Source organism: Acanthopagrus latus, chromosome 4, assembly GCF_904848185.1.
Source record: "Acanthopagrus latus isolate v.2019 chromosome 4, fAcaLat1.1, whole genome shotgun sequence".
In the NCBI taxonomy this organism is placed as follows: Eukaryota; Metazoa; Chordata; class Actinopteri; order Spariformes; family Sparidae; genus Acanthopagrus; species Acanthopagrus latus.
In genome coordinates this window covers 4,040,200-4,053,169 of record NC_051042.1, presented here as the reverse complement: position 1 = coordinate 4,053,169, position 12,970 = coordinate 4,040,200, and the positions used below count along the sequence as shown (strand labels likewise).

The following is a 12,970-nucleotide window of genomic DNA, read 5'->3' as shown; positions in this document are numbered from 1 at the left end:
AATGGCTGTAGAAATGTTGCATCTATTGCTTTCTCCTGAACTGCTGAGTTCTGAATGTCTGCCATGTCTTTTGATGTTAATGTTTCATCAGACGGTGTCCCCCCCGGCTGGAGAGGAGCCTTCCAGAGGGTCAAGGACCAAGAGGACCAGGGAGACCCACCCCCCCTGCTCCCGAGCTCCAGTCGGCAACGTATGTTCCTACCTCACACACACACACAATGAGACATGTTTTATTATATTTTGTTTTAACTTGTATGTCTTTATCTTATGCTTGTTGTTATGATTATCGTTAATTTATAATTTTTTTTGTCTTTAATCTGTCATCAGGCAGTTGGATCTTCACCCCCAGCCAAGCCTTTCTGGAGCCCGGAGGATGTGCAAGTTCGTGCACGTAAGTATCTACTTGTTTTTATCCCTAAGTGATCAATGAATTAATTCATCATCAATATTGAACTTTTTAAACAGGTTTTCCTGTACTTTTTTACTGGTATAAACAAGTGATTGTTGATATTTCCTAGTAGCCTTTCCTTCATCAGTTTAACCTTTTATCTGTTTTGTACTTTACCAAACAGGCCGCGGTACCGGTTACCGCCATCGGGTGAAGACGTGGCCAACTTCGAAGCTCACTGGACGGAGCCACAAGTTGGTCATCCCACCGGAGTCTCCTGGCAAGCAGGTGCTATTATTGTCCAGTTTATGAAGGAAGTAATTGATCTTGAGAGGGATTAATGATTTTCATGCTAATGAAATTTTCTTTTTTGTTGCAGTTTGTTCTGATTGTTGGGGACTCCCATCTCCGGGCCATCGTGGACCGCTTCGCCAAGATGCCAGAAGGAAAGTTTTCTTTTGGTATCATGTCGACCCCTGGGGCCCATGCTTCTCAGCTGCGCACTGAGGTCCTACACGCTAAGGTTCCTCAAGACCCTGATGCTGTTTGTGTTCTTGCTCCTAGCAACAACCTGACCGCGAGCAGGACCGTCGACGAGGCAGCCGTCGACTACGCCCGATTCCTCACCGCTGTGAGGAGCCGCTGGTCGAAGGTAGGCTTTTATTTCATGTCTTGCTTGTCCTGTATTCTTAGTAGTTAAACAACACTAGTAGTACATTAGCTACTTTTTAATAAGATTAATTGTATGAGCTTTCAAAAATGTGTACTAAATATGGTGTGTGTGTGATTTTTGAATGAAACTGTCAGTTGGTGTTTTCTAAAATTTTGACTACGCCCGATTCCTCACTGCTGTGAGGAGCCGCTGGCCGGAGGTAAGCATTTATTTCATGTCTCGCTTGTCCTGTATTCTTAGTAGTTAAACAACACTAGTAGTACATTGACTACTTTAATAAGATTAATTGTATGAGCTTTCAAAAATGTGTACTAAATATGGTGTGTGTGATTTTGAATGAAACTGTCAGTTGGTGTTTTCTAAAATTTTGTTTCCTACAGGTCTTTGTGGTGGACTTTCCTCCCCGCCTGAACGAGGATGAGGAGCACCAGAGGGCCCTTCGCCATGCGTACCATCGCGTGACAGCTCGTATGGGTAGGTAACAAAAAATATCTTGTCAATTAGCCCAAGTAAAAGAAATGTACTTAAAAATGTCTGTGATGAACTTAGTCATACATGTGTGAATATTGTAATGACTATTTTTTTTTTTTTTAAATGTTTTTAGGTTTGAGGTACTTCTCTGCGGAGGAGTACTTCCCCCGTACGCGCTTGGATCTGTGGAGCAGAGACGGCGTAAGTAGAGTATCTGTGTGATAGGAAAGGTCTAATTTGCTATAATTTCTTGTGTGTCGATATGAAACAGTCGACACGAGCTACCTTTTGAAGTTAAACTGTCTGTAAATGGATTTGTATTGTCATGTCTGCAGGTTCACCTGAGCGACCGTGAGGGGATGGGGATTCTCACCCAGCTGCTGTGGGCCTCCACCGAGCAGTTCCTCGAGACACCTCCACCTCCCCCGGTGTCTCCTACTCCTTCACAGCCGCTTAGGAAGGTTTCTCCTAAGCTGGTTGTGAAGGGAGAGGTACGTGCTCCTCTGTCTCCTGACCCCTTCCAGTGGAAGGTCGTTGGTCAGAGCAGCAAGGTTAGTAGGGTTTTTCTTTTTTATTTATTATTATATTATGTGTCTTTACATGTGTTTGTGTACATTTTGGTTCACAGTCATAACTAAAAAGCACCTATTTAATCAAATATGTGATGTGCTTTCCCAGCCGCAGGTTCCTGGTCCGGCCAGCGTGGCTCAGCAGCAGGTGAGTTATTTTTCTTTTTTTTGTTGTTTTTTTCACAACAAGTTAACTGGTTAGTATTTAAACTTTGTGTATTTGACCTGACAAATATTCATTTGTCTTTGGTGTTTTGTCTTCCACAGGAGAAGGAGTCCTTCCTTCCACTGAACCCACGGTGGTTCAGTAGCACGACCCTTTGTGCTATGGAGGAAGTGTCTCCTTCTCAGCTGTCTGACGTGGTGGACGTCCCATCTCCTCCAGCGCGCAAGAAGGTAAATTGTGTGACATCGCTTCTCAGCTGTATTATAACGTTTCTCCTTGGTCCCTTCAGTTACTGGTTCTATGTTTTATTTGACGGTGCAGGTGGCCTCCCCAGTGGCAGCCAGGCGTCATAGGACCACGGAGAGACGCCCCCCCCGCCACCAGTCTCCTGTGAACAACGTATGTTACACAACTGACGCACATAGTCAATGTTTACAGTTGAAATGGTGTCTTCATGGAGACATAACTACATTGTCCACTCTGTCTAAATTTTAACATATTTGTTCTCATCTGTCAACAGCAGGTTGGATCCCCTCCAGCCAGGCTGTCACGGAGACTGGAGGACGACGGCCCCTCCAGCCCGGTTCCTCGGTCCAGGACCACGGATGGAACACCCCCCCGCACCCAAACTTCAGTGACCAACGTATGTTACTCTCTGACACAAGACACAATCTCACTCAGAATACACATTGTGTTCACTGAGACGCGTGAAGTTTAACATATTTGTTCTCATGTGTCAGCAGCTGGTTGGATCCCCTCCAGTCAGGTTGTCCTGTAGTTTGGGTGATCCGGCGACCCCCTGCTGTTCACCGGTTGCGAAGGTAAAGATTATTTCTATTGAATAAAGTTCATAATGTCATCAAAGTCTTCATTTTACTGAATTGTTGGTATTTGTTTTCAGATGGCCAGGCTGAAGACCCCTTCACCGGCTGGACTGTCCCAGACCATTAAAGCTGCAGCCTATCACTCTCCTCGCCCAGCTAAGGTATTACTTCCACAACTGACACACACAGAACGCTTATTGTAAAATCAGCTGTAACTGCATTGAACTGCTTCATTTAACATCTCTGATATCCATATCTTTCTCTGCAGTTCACAAATGTCAGTGAGTAATTGAAATACATTTGGAAAACTTGTATCAACTTGCTGCATTGTGTTGCCTCATGTCCAAATATTAACTGGTGTTATGACTTATCACAGACTGCCTGGACACCTTCATCGACCTGCTGGCCCTGGATCATCGATGATGGGCTCTCCACCTCTCATTCGCCTTCCAAAGAGGTAAAGACATTTACATTCAGGTTTATTGTGGGCGTGAACAAGTGTTTGTTGAAGGGAAAGTGTGGTGATGTAAGTGATGAAAGTGTAAGCGACATGTTTTAATACACTGCCATTGTAGTATAAATTTGAATATTAATGTTTTCATGTGTAAAAGGTCTGACACAAGTACAAGTAGTAGCAAGGGATGTGTGAGATTTAAAGGTCCTTTAAAGCCTCCTTCAGACTTTGGTCAAGATGACAAAGGTTGACGATGGTCTCAAAACATTTAAATTTGAAAAATGGAATAATCTGTGTTGATGTGTTCAAGTCAAGTAATGTGTAAGATTGTCAGCCTTACTATGCTCACGGTTATGCTAATAAGTAGTCCTTTATGATAATGATTATAATTTATCTTATATTTCAGGTGCCAATTAGTGCTAGTATTAGGGCTAGTCATAGTCAGAGTGACATGAGGTACAGGAAGTTCTCCAGGAACCACCAGTGTACCTGCATGTCCCTGACTTTTCTGGCTTATCTGAACGAGGGCTGTCAGTTTAACACTGCTGCCCTTGATAGAGTGCTGGCAAAGGGAGATTCACTTTATGTAGGTGTAAAACAACAGCTGATCCGGGAAAAAAGATTCCACAGTGACCATCTTGCTGTGGAAGAACTGCCCAAACAAGTCCTGACTGACACAGATATGTGTAATGTCCACATGCCTGAAATCAGGTGTGGACTTGTGAAAGCCAGTGGAAGCCAGGCTTGGTATCTGCCCCTTGCCACACAATTAGAGTGTCTGTCAGGTGACGTTAATCTGGCTTTAGTCATAGTAAGTCCAGAGTGTATTGCAGTTTTCCGTGACCGTTCGGGCAGGTATGGTGTGTTTGATTCACACTCAAGAAATGTGATGGGCTTACCTCACCCCCACGGCACTGCAATTATGAAGACCTTCTCGGAGATCAGTGACTTGGCTGAACACCTGCACAGACTCTTTGCAAATCGCGGCCATTCTGCCAGTTATGAGTTTGTGCCGGTGTCATTCGAAGCCATTGGTTCAAGAGAATGCCCTCAGGCATCTCTGGCACACAGTGTATCCAGGACAGCTCTCCCACGCCCAGCAGCAGCAGAGCGCGTCCTCAAGACGGCTCCTGCACCAGCAGCAGCAGAGCGCGTCCTCAAGACGGCTCCTGCACCAGCAGCAGCAGAGCGCGTCCTCAAGACGGCTCCTGCACCAGCAGCAGCAGAGCGCGTCCTCAAGACGGCTCCTGCACCAGCAGCAGCAGAGCGCGTCCTCAAGACGGCTCCTGCACCACCAGCAGCAGCAGAGCGCGTCCTCAAGACGGCTCCTGCACCACCACCAGCTGCAGAGCGCGTCCTCAAGACGGCTCCTGCACCACCACCAGCTGCAGAGCGCGTCCTCAAGACGGCTCCTGCACCACCACCAGCAAAACATTTCACAAAGTTGCCAAAGCAACGGCGACGAAGAGCGATGCGTCAAGCCAGCAAAAAACACATTACTGTCTGGTGAAGAAAAAAGGAAAAAAATCGAATATGAATGGAAAAAGTACAGCAGCTGTCTAGAATTTAGAAGAAAGAAACTCCAAGCACAAAGAAGAAGATATGCCCAAGACAGTCTCCATCAGAATCAGTGATTACTTTCCTTCAAATGTTACTATGAAAATGTTCAAGATAAGAAGAAGGAAGAACTCGTCAGAAGATACAGGGAAAATGCTACTTTCAGGAGACAACGGAAGACTTGCATCACAAAGAAATACAAGGAAGATGCCACGTTCCGCACCAGACAAAACAAACACTGTAGAGATAGATACAAGGAAGATGCCACGTTCCGCACCAGACAAAACAAACACTGTAGAGATAGATACAAGGAAGATGCCACGTTCCGCACCAGACAAAACAAACACTGTAGAGATAGATACAAGGAAGATGCCACGTTCCGCACCAGACAAAACAAACACTGTAGAGAAAGATACAAGGAAGATGCCACGTTCCGCACCAGACAAAACAAACACTGTAGAGAAAGATACAAGGAAGATGCCACGTTCCGCACCAGACAAAACAAACACTGTAGAGAAAGATACCAGTCAGATACAGTGTTTCAGAGCAGACAAAAATTTGTCATGTCTCAGAGATACAACACGGATCAAAGCTATAGCCAAAAGAAAAGGCAAAATTTCAATCTCAGATATCACAGTGATCCGGAATTTAGACGTCGTTTTAATCTACGTTGTAACCAGCGGAGAGGAACCAAATTGGCCACCAATGCTGCCTTCAGCATATTTTACAAGATGCAGAGAGCGCTTAGAATCAGGAGAAAATACAGACAAATTGTGCCCCACCGCCCCAAGCCCCTGATTGATCCGGTGATGGAAGCAGCCATAGCTGTCTTTCGTGAGTCCATTAGACATGGACCCACATATATTTGTACCGTTTGTAACAGAACCATGTTTCCTAATCAGGTCAAAGAATGCAAAAGACAAAAATATTGTAAACACACAAAAGTCGCAGCAGCATGCTTGACAGGAAACTATGTTCACTTTTGTGACAGTGACTGCTCTACCCCTTGCTCTGTGCCACAAGAAAGACTGCATGAGTGGATATGCTACACCTGCGACAGCCACCTTAGCAGAGGATGCATACCACCCATGGCAGTCGTAAACAATTTGGAGTTGGCGCCCATCCCCCCAGAATTGGCTGCACTTAATGTGCTTGAGAGGCAGCTGATTGCAAAAATCTTGCCATTTGCAAAAATTGTTGCTCTGCCAAAAGGCCAACAGAGAGCAGTCCACGGAGCTGTTGTGTGCGTTCCATCAGAGGTGGAAGCGACCGTCAACAGTCTCCCAAGGCCCAGAGCAGAAGCGCAGCTGCTTCAAGTGAAATTGAAAAGGCACATTAAATACAAAGGTTACCAGCACTTTTACAACGTTAATATGAAGAATGTGCTAGCTGGCCTTGCGAAATTGAAAGAGACACATTCAGAATATAAAGACGTGTTTATCGATGAGACTGCAACTTTTGACTGTCTGCTCGAAGAAGAGGAGCCCATCGAAGAAGAGGAGCTCAGACAAGAAGAGGAGCCCAGCATCCCAGAAGAAGATCGGGATGTCGATTTAGAGGAAATTTTTAAAAGTCAAAACGAGCCGGGACAGTTAGAGGCAGATGAGGAAGAACAGGAGGAGCTGAGACCAGGCCTCTCCCTGGACACTTGCATGCAGCCTCCCGACATTGCACAGGAAATCCTTTCATATGGCGATGGAGTATTTAGTGTTGCACCCGCGCAAGGCAACAAACCGGTTGGGTTTTTTACCATACCAAAGTTAGAGGCCATGGCTTTTCCTGTACAATTTCCGACAGGAGAGAACACGTTAGATGAAGCTAGAACCGTCTCCCTGTCCCCGAGCCTCTACTTTAATTCTAGGCTCTTTGCTGCAGATACGCGTTTTGCAAGTGACCAGAGTTATCTTTTCTTTGCGCAGTTTGTTACAGAGACTCACCTCGCGACAAATAGTATGTCTATACAAATGCGCAAAGGAAAGTCGAAAACCAAAGACGGCAGAAGGATTAACAATGTCATGCTCCAGGACAAGGATGAGGTAGAACGGCTCATCATGAGCCAAGATGCAACCAGGTTCATGCAGCCTCTCAGAGGCACTCCAGCCTATTGGAATAAAACGCTTAAAGATGTGCACGCCATGGTTCGTCAAATTGGAAAACCAACATTTTTTGCCACATTTTCCGCTGCTGAGATGAGATGGCCTGAGTTCATAGAGGCCATCAAAGCTCAGCAAGGTGAACAGGGGCTGTTTTCAGATTTGGATTGGAAATCAAAATGTGACATTCTGAGAAGTAACCCCATCACAGTAATGCGCATGTTTGAAAAGAGAGTAGAGGCTCTCATGACGAATCTCATCCTCTCTCCTTCACAGCCGATTGGTGAAGTGGAAGATTATTTTTATCGCGTTGAGTTCCAAGCCAGGGGAAGCCCGCACATCCACATGCTCATTTGGATAAAAGATTCACCTAAATTTGAAGAGGACCCCGATAGACACGTCATGGAATTTATAGATAGATACATTAGTTGCAAAATGCCCGACCCTGACACAGATCCGGAACTCCACAAAATAGTGTCAGAGGTTCAGGTGCACAGCAGGAAACATTCAAAGTCCTGTAAGAAGGGAAATGTAGCCTGCAGGTTCGGCTTTCCAAAACTACCGATGGATAAAACATTCATCACCAGGCCCCCCACTATTAATTGCTACCAAAAAGAGGATCAAGATGATGCAGACTTTGAAGCGCAAATAGAGGAGCAGAAAAGGGCCCTCGCAGAAATGCAAAAATTGGCTAAACAAACGCTCCAACCAGTTAGAGATCTGCTTATGGATCCAGGCGCTTCGTTCAGCAGTTTGACAGACTTGCTTTGCCAGTGCAACTTAACTTACGAGCAATACTTTGCCGCCGCGCAGCGCCTGGCAAACACCCATGTCGTGATGCTGAGGCGCCATCCAAATGATTGTTGGGTTAATGCCTACAATCCTGATTTGCTTAGAGCGTGGAACGCAAACATGGACATCCAGTACGTCATAGACGATTACAGCTGCATCATGTATATGATGTCATATGTAGCGAAACCGGAGCACGAGATGATGGAATTCCTTAAGAACGTCATCAAGGATGTAAAGACATCTGATGTTAACAAGCGCGATGAAATGAAACAAATTATGCAGGCCTACTCTAAACACAGAGAGGTCAGCGCTCAAGAGGCTGTAGCCCGTACCTGCAGCTTACGCCTCAAGAAGTGCTCCCGATCCGTGGTGTTTATTCAGACTGACGAGGAAGGTCTGAAAATGAGTCACCCTATGAGTAGACTGGAAAGAATGGAACCCGGATCAGTGGATGTATGGATGTCGGGGTTGCCTGAAAAATACGTCAACAGACCTCTCACTCGAGAGTTTGAACGTATGTGCCTGGCCGAGTTCGCGTCAGACTACAGGGTAGTCTACGGCCGGCAAACGGAAAGCCCGAATGCCCTTCCATTGTTGAACGATGAAGGATTTATTCTAAAGAGAACCGTAGGAAAACCAGCAATCATTAGATTTACTCGCTTCTCTGAGGAAAAAACTCCAGAGAAGTTTTATAGAAGATTGCTGAAACTTTATCTCCCACATCGATCCGACGCCGATCTGAGAGATGAAGCGTACCCCACTTATGAAGAGTTTTATAAGTGTAGCGACAAGTGGGGTATGAGAGTAGAGGAAATAGTGAGGCACAACAAAAAACGTTATGAGGGCCAAGGAAAAAACATGGAAGCTGCGTTTCAACAGCTTCAGGTGTGCGGTCCTCTCGTGAATGCTTGGAACTCTTTCGCGCCCGAAGTTGAAGTTGACCGGCTGGAGTGCCTGGCTGAATGTGAACCTTGCGATCAGGAGCAAAACGGTGAAGATGTCCCAGAATTTGGCACTAAGAAGGAAAAGGGGAGCTCTATGCCTAGAATAGATGCTCCAGCGTTGAGTCCAGACTTTGTTAGGAAAATGTACCAAAGTCTGAACGAAACTCAGGCTTCCGTTTTCTACAGTGTTCGACAGTGGTGCTTTGAACTAGTCTGGGGCCACAATCCAGAACCATTTTATTACTTCCTGTCGGGAGGGGCTGGATGTGGCAAATCGCATGTGATTAAGTGCATTCACCACGAGGCAACGAGAATTCTGCGCGAGCTCCCGAGATTTCGGGACCACGCAGACATGTCCCAACCCGCAGTGCTGCTGACCGCATTCACAGGTACAGCAGCATTTAACATATCAGGCAACACGTTGCACTCCATTCTCAAATTACCAAGGTCCTTGAAGCCACCTTATCAAGGTCTTGGGAATGCACTCGACGAAGTCAGAGCAACACTGGCGAATGCTGAGATTCTCATCATCGATGAGATATCCATGGTCTCTAAAGAGCTATTTGCCTACGTGCATTGGCGATTTCAGCAGATCAGGGGTAATCGGAAGCCATTTGGAGGCATGTCTGTCCTTGCTGTAGGTGACTTTTATCAACTGCCGCCCCTTGGTAAAGCCAAGCCACTGTGTGTGTACGAGGAGACTGAGTTTGATCTCTGGAAGGATAACTTCAAAATGGTCACCCTGACAGAGATCATGCGACAGAAAGAAGATCGAGCTTTTGCTGAACTCTTGAACCGTCTCAGGGTGAAGCAAAAGGAAGATTCTTTGTTAGATGAAGACAGGCTCTTGCTTATGCAGGCAGTGGCTGATAGTCAGCATTGCCCAGCACTGAGTCTACACATCTACGCCACAAACAAAGAAGTAGACCGTCACAACGCCGACATCGTAACTGCTTCCTACAAGGATGCGATTGGCGTTGCAGCTCGTGATTTTCGAAAAGACCCCAGAACTGGCTGCATGACGTTTGTGTCTGGGGAAATTAAAGGACACAAGCGAGATTTGCCCGACAACATAATGGCTGCTCAAGGAGTACGCGTTATGTTGATCCGAAATTTAGATGTGGAAGACGGCCTTGTGAACGGTACATTTGGAACCATTTCTAACATTGTAATTAGAGAACCGGAAGGCGTGAAGATGATTGGACTCCTGCTGGACAATCCTACAGCAGGACAGAGATACCGCAAAAAAATCTTAGGTCCCTCAGATGACTCGGTGTACATCGAAAGATCTGAGGAGAACCTAAGTAACAAGAAAGGGGTTGTTCGCCGGCAGTTCCCCATGAAATTAGCTTTTGCTTGCACGGCCCACAAAGTTCAAGGAATGACCATGCCGTCGGCGGTTGTGTGTCTGAAGCGTGTTTTTGAACCTGGTATGGCGTACGTTGCGCTCAGCCGCACAACCTCGCTTCAAGGTCTCACCATCCTTGACTTTGATGAGAAAAAAATTTATGCTGACCCCAAGATCAAGACAGCCCTGGAAAGTATGCCTCATGCATCTTTCCAGAGCTGTAGACCATTGTTAACGTTTTTGAAATCTATACAACAAACGCCAAAGGTTTTGACAATTGTCCACCACAACACGCAGGGTCTGCCATGTCACATGGTGGACCTGAAAGCACATCACGAGCTCCAACAAGCAGATGTGCTTTGCCTTACAGAGACACATTTGTCAGGGTCCTCTGTAGCTGAAATTTTTCAATTGGAGGGGTACACCATGTTCACACGTAGCAGACAGCTGTCTTACAACAGCTGTGTGAACATGGCCAAAAAAGAGGGAGGTGGAGTTGCGATGTACTGTAGAGACACTGTGCAAGCAGAGCCTCGCAGGTACATGCAACAGGTCACTGATTTGGAGTTTGTTGTCCTTAAAATTGAGGCTCCAGTCAAAGTGCTAATAGCGACTGTGTACAAACCGCCAAGTTTTCAACTGGGAATCTTTCTCCAAAACTTGAAAAACCTCTTGGACTCATTGGACATGTTAAATCACCAGCCCATCATTGTTTGTGGCGATTTTAATGAGGACCACCTTTCAAAGGGAAAAAAAAGTATCAAAGATTTGTTTCAGTCCAGAGGTTACACTCAATTAGTAGCAAATTCGACGACCGAAAAGAACACACTGATTGATCACATTTACATTTCACATCCTGATAAATGTCTTCAATCAGGTGTTCTCCAAACATATTACAGTTACCACAGTCCAGTTTATTGTATTTTGACTGAGTAATGACTTATCTCCAGCTGTTACGTCCAAGACCTGTTGTGCCACGTTTTTACAGTGTACCAGGAGCTGTGGTCCTCTCCGGGTGAGTATAGCATCCGAGTGTTTCTGATTTCAGTTTGTGGTTGATCTCCCTGGTTAGTTAGGGAGTGTGCCAGCTGGGCAGAGCAATCTGTCCTTCCGTCGGTGTACTATTTGTTATTTTGCCTTTTTTATTTTCGAGGCAATCCTGGGTGGAGACATGTTTCTCTGGTGGGGGCGAGCATTTCAGGGCCTTGGTCATTTGGCTGAGGTTTACTGAAGTTTTGCTTTAAAGAAGCCTCGAGCCCAGCACGTCTCAGAAGATAGTTAGGTTTAGTTTGGAGTTAGGCAGGTACCAGGGGGCTTGCTTCATTTGCACTCGGAGATTTGCTCACTAGTGATTGATGTCATTTATTTCACTATTTGGTCTTGTTTAGTCTTTTAGTGTGTTTTAGTCTTATGTAATTGTTTTTCATATGTATGTGGTTGCAGTGGCATGTCTTGGCTGGAAATAGTTTAATTGTATAATGTAAATGTGTATGTATGTATTTGTTTATTTTAGAATGGGGTCAGCAACTTTTTTCATGTTCTTATTATCTCTTGAGATGATAACGACCGGGCCAGTGTGTTAAATGTTTTGTAATTAATAATTTTGTAAATGCCTTTAAACATTTTTTTAATATATTTATCATGTATTTATTGACATTGTAAAATCTTAACTCATGATGTTCTCATCTATTTAGATGAGAATGGCATGTGTAAGATATGATGTAAGCTGCAATGTAATAGCTAAGCTCATGTAAGAATTACATTGGCTAAGCTAAGCTTACATAATTGATCATGTAATTATGTAATTTAAGGATGTATGTTTAATGAATCATGTGTTTTTCTTTTATTATTCATGTAATGTAATTGTTTTTTTTTTATTGTGTTTTTTTTGTTTTTTTGTTTTTTTCTGCTGGGTTGTTGTCACCACATTAGCTACGCTAATCTTAGCTAATGTAGTGTAGGAGTGTCAGAGAGATGCAGACCAAGCTGCATGTCAAACCAGGTGCATAACAAAGTAAGTATGTCTCTTTTTGTTTTTTGTTTTTTAAGTGATTGACTTGCATTGAGTGATTTAACTTGATGATGTCATTGTCTTTCTAGGATGATCCAGTGAGAAGGACCCTCTCTCCAGCAAAGACAACAACCCAGAAGAAAATACGGGAAGTAATATTTCATTAAATTCTCAGCTTTCACTTAAAATGTTTACATCAGTCTTTTGAACCTGTAACTAATTTATGTCTTTTCAATCTGGCAAAATTTATACAGACTACAAGAAGAAGACCTCCAGAGGACTGCAGCAACAATAAGGGAAGTAATGTTTCCTTTAATTCTCAACTTTCACTTCAAATGTTTCCATCAGTCTTTTGAACCTGTAACTAATTTATGTCTTTTCAATCTGGCAAAATGTATACAGACTACAAGAAGAAGACCTCCAGAGGACTGCAGCAACAATAAGGGAAGTAATGTTTCCTTTAATTCTCAACTTTCACTTAAAATGTTTACATCAGTCTTTCGAACCTGTAACTAATTTGTCTTTTCAATCTGGCAAAATGTATACAGACTACAGGAAGAAGACCTCCAGAGGACTGCAGCAACAATAAGGGAAGTAATGTTTCCTTTAATTCTCAACTTTCACTTCAAATGTTTCCATCAGTCTTTTGAACCTGTAACTAATTTATGTCTTTTCAATCT

At 44.4% G+C, this 12,970-nt stretch overlaps 1 protein-coding gene across 14 annotated transcripts in view; it reads left to right on the top strand.

Annotated features, from left to right (window-relative positions):
• The window catches only part of LOC119018430, a 14,284-nt gene extending 1,613 nt beyond the window's left edge, over window positions 1-12,671 (top strand). The window contains exons 4-21 of one of the 14 annotated variants that reach the window (XM_037096090.1): window positions 92-190; window positions 328-391; window positions 573-676; window positions 768-1,040; window positions 1,442-1,535; window positions 1,666-1,733; window positions 1,868-2,083; window positions 2,211-2,249; window positions 2,369-2,497; window positions 2,589-2,666; window positions 2,788-2,910; window positions 3,008-3,088; window positions 3,169-3,252; window positions 3,360-3,368; window positions 3,468-3,548; window positions 11,268-11,294; window positions 12,212-12,293; window positions 12,380-12,438. In XM_037096090.1, the coding sequence (XP_036951985.1) occupies window positions 92-190; window positions 328-391; window positions 573-676; window positions 768-1,040; window positions 1,442-1,535; window positions 1,666-1,733; window positions 1,868-2,083; window positions 2,211-2,249; window positions 2,369-2,497; window positions 2,589-2,666; window positions 2,788-2,910; window positions 3,008-3,088; window positions 3,169-3,252; window positions 3,360-3,368; window positions 3,468-3,548; window positions 11,268-11,294; window positions 12,212-12,220 (1,578 nt within the window). In that variant the 3' untranslated portion in view covers window positions 12,221-12,293; window positions 12,380-12,438. Of the gene's footprint in view, window positions 1-91; window positions 191-327; window positions 392-572; window positions 677-767; window positions 1,041-1,441; window positions 1,536-1,665; window positions 1,734-1,867; window positions 2,084-2,210; window positions 2,250-2,368; window positions 2,498-2,588; window positions 2,667-2,787; window positions 2,911-3,007; window positions 3,089-3,168; window positions 3,253-3,359; window positions 3,373-3,467; window positions 3,549-3,951; window positions 4,082-5,515; window positions 12,294-12,379 lie in introns of those variants that run through there. The other 13 variants (XM_037096096.1, XM_037096092.1, XM_037096087.1 and 10 more) reach the window with 13 other exon arrangements.
• The last annotated feature ends 299 nt before the right edge of the window (window positions 12,672-12,970 follow it).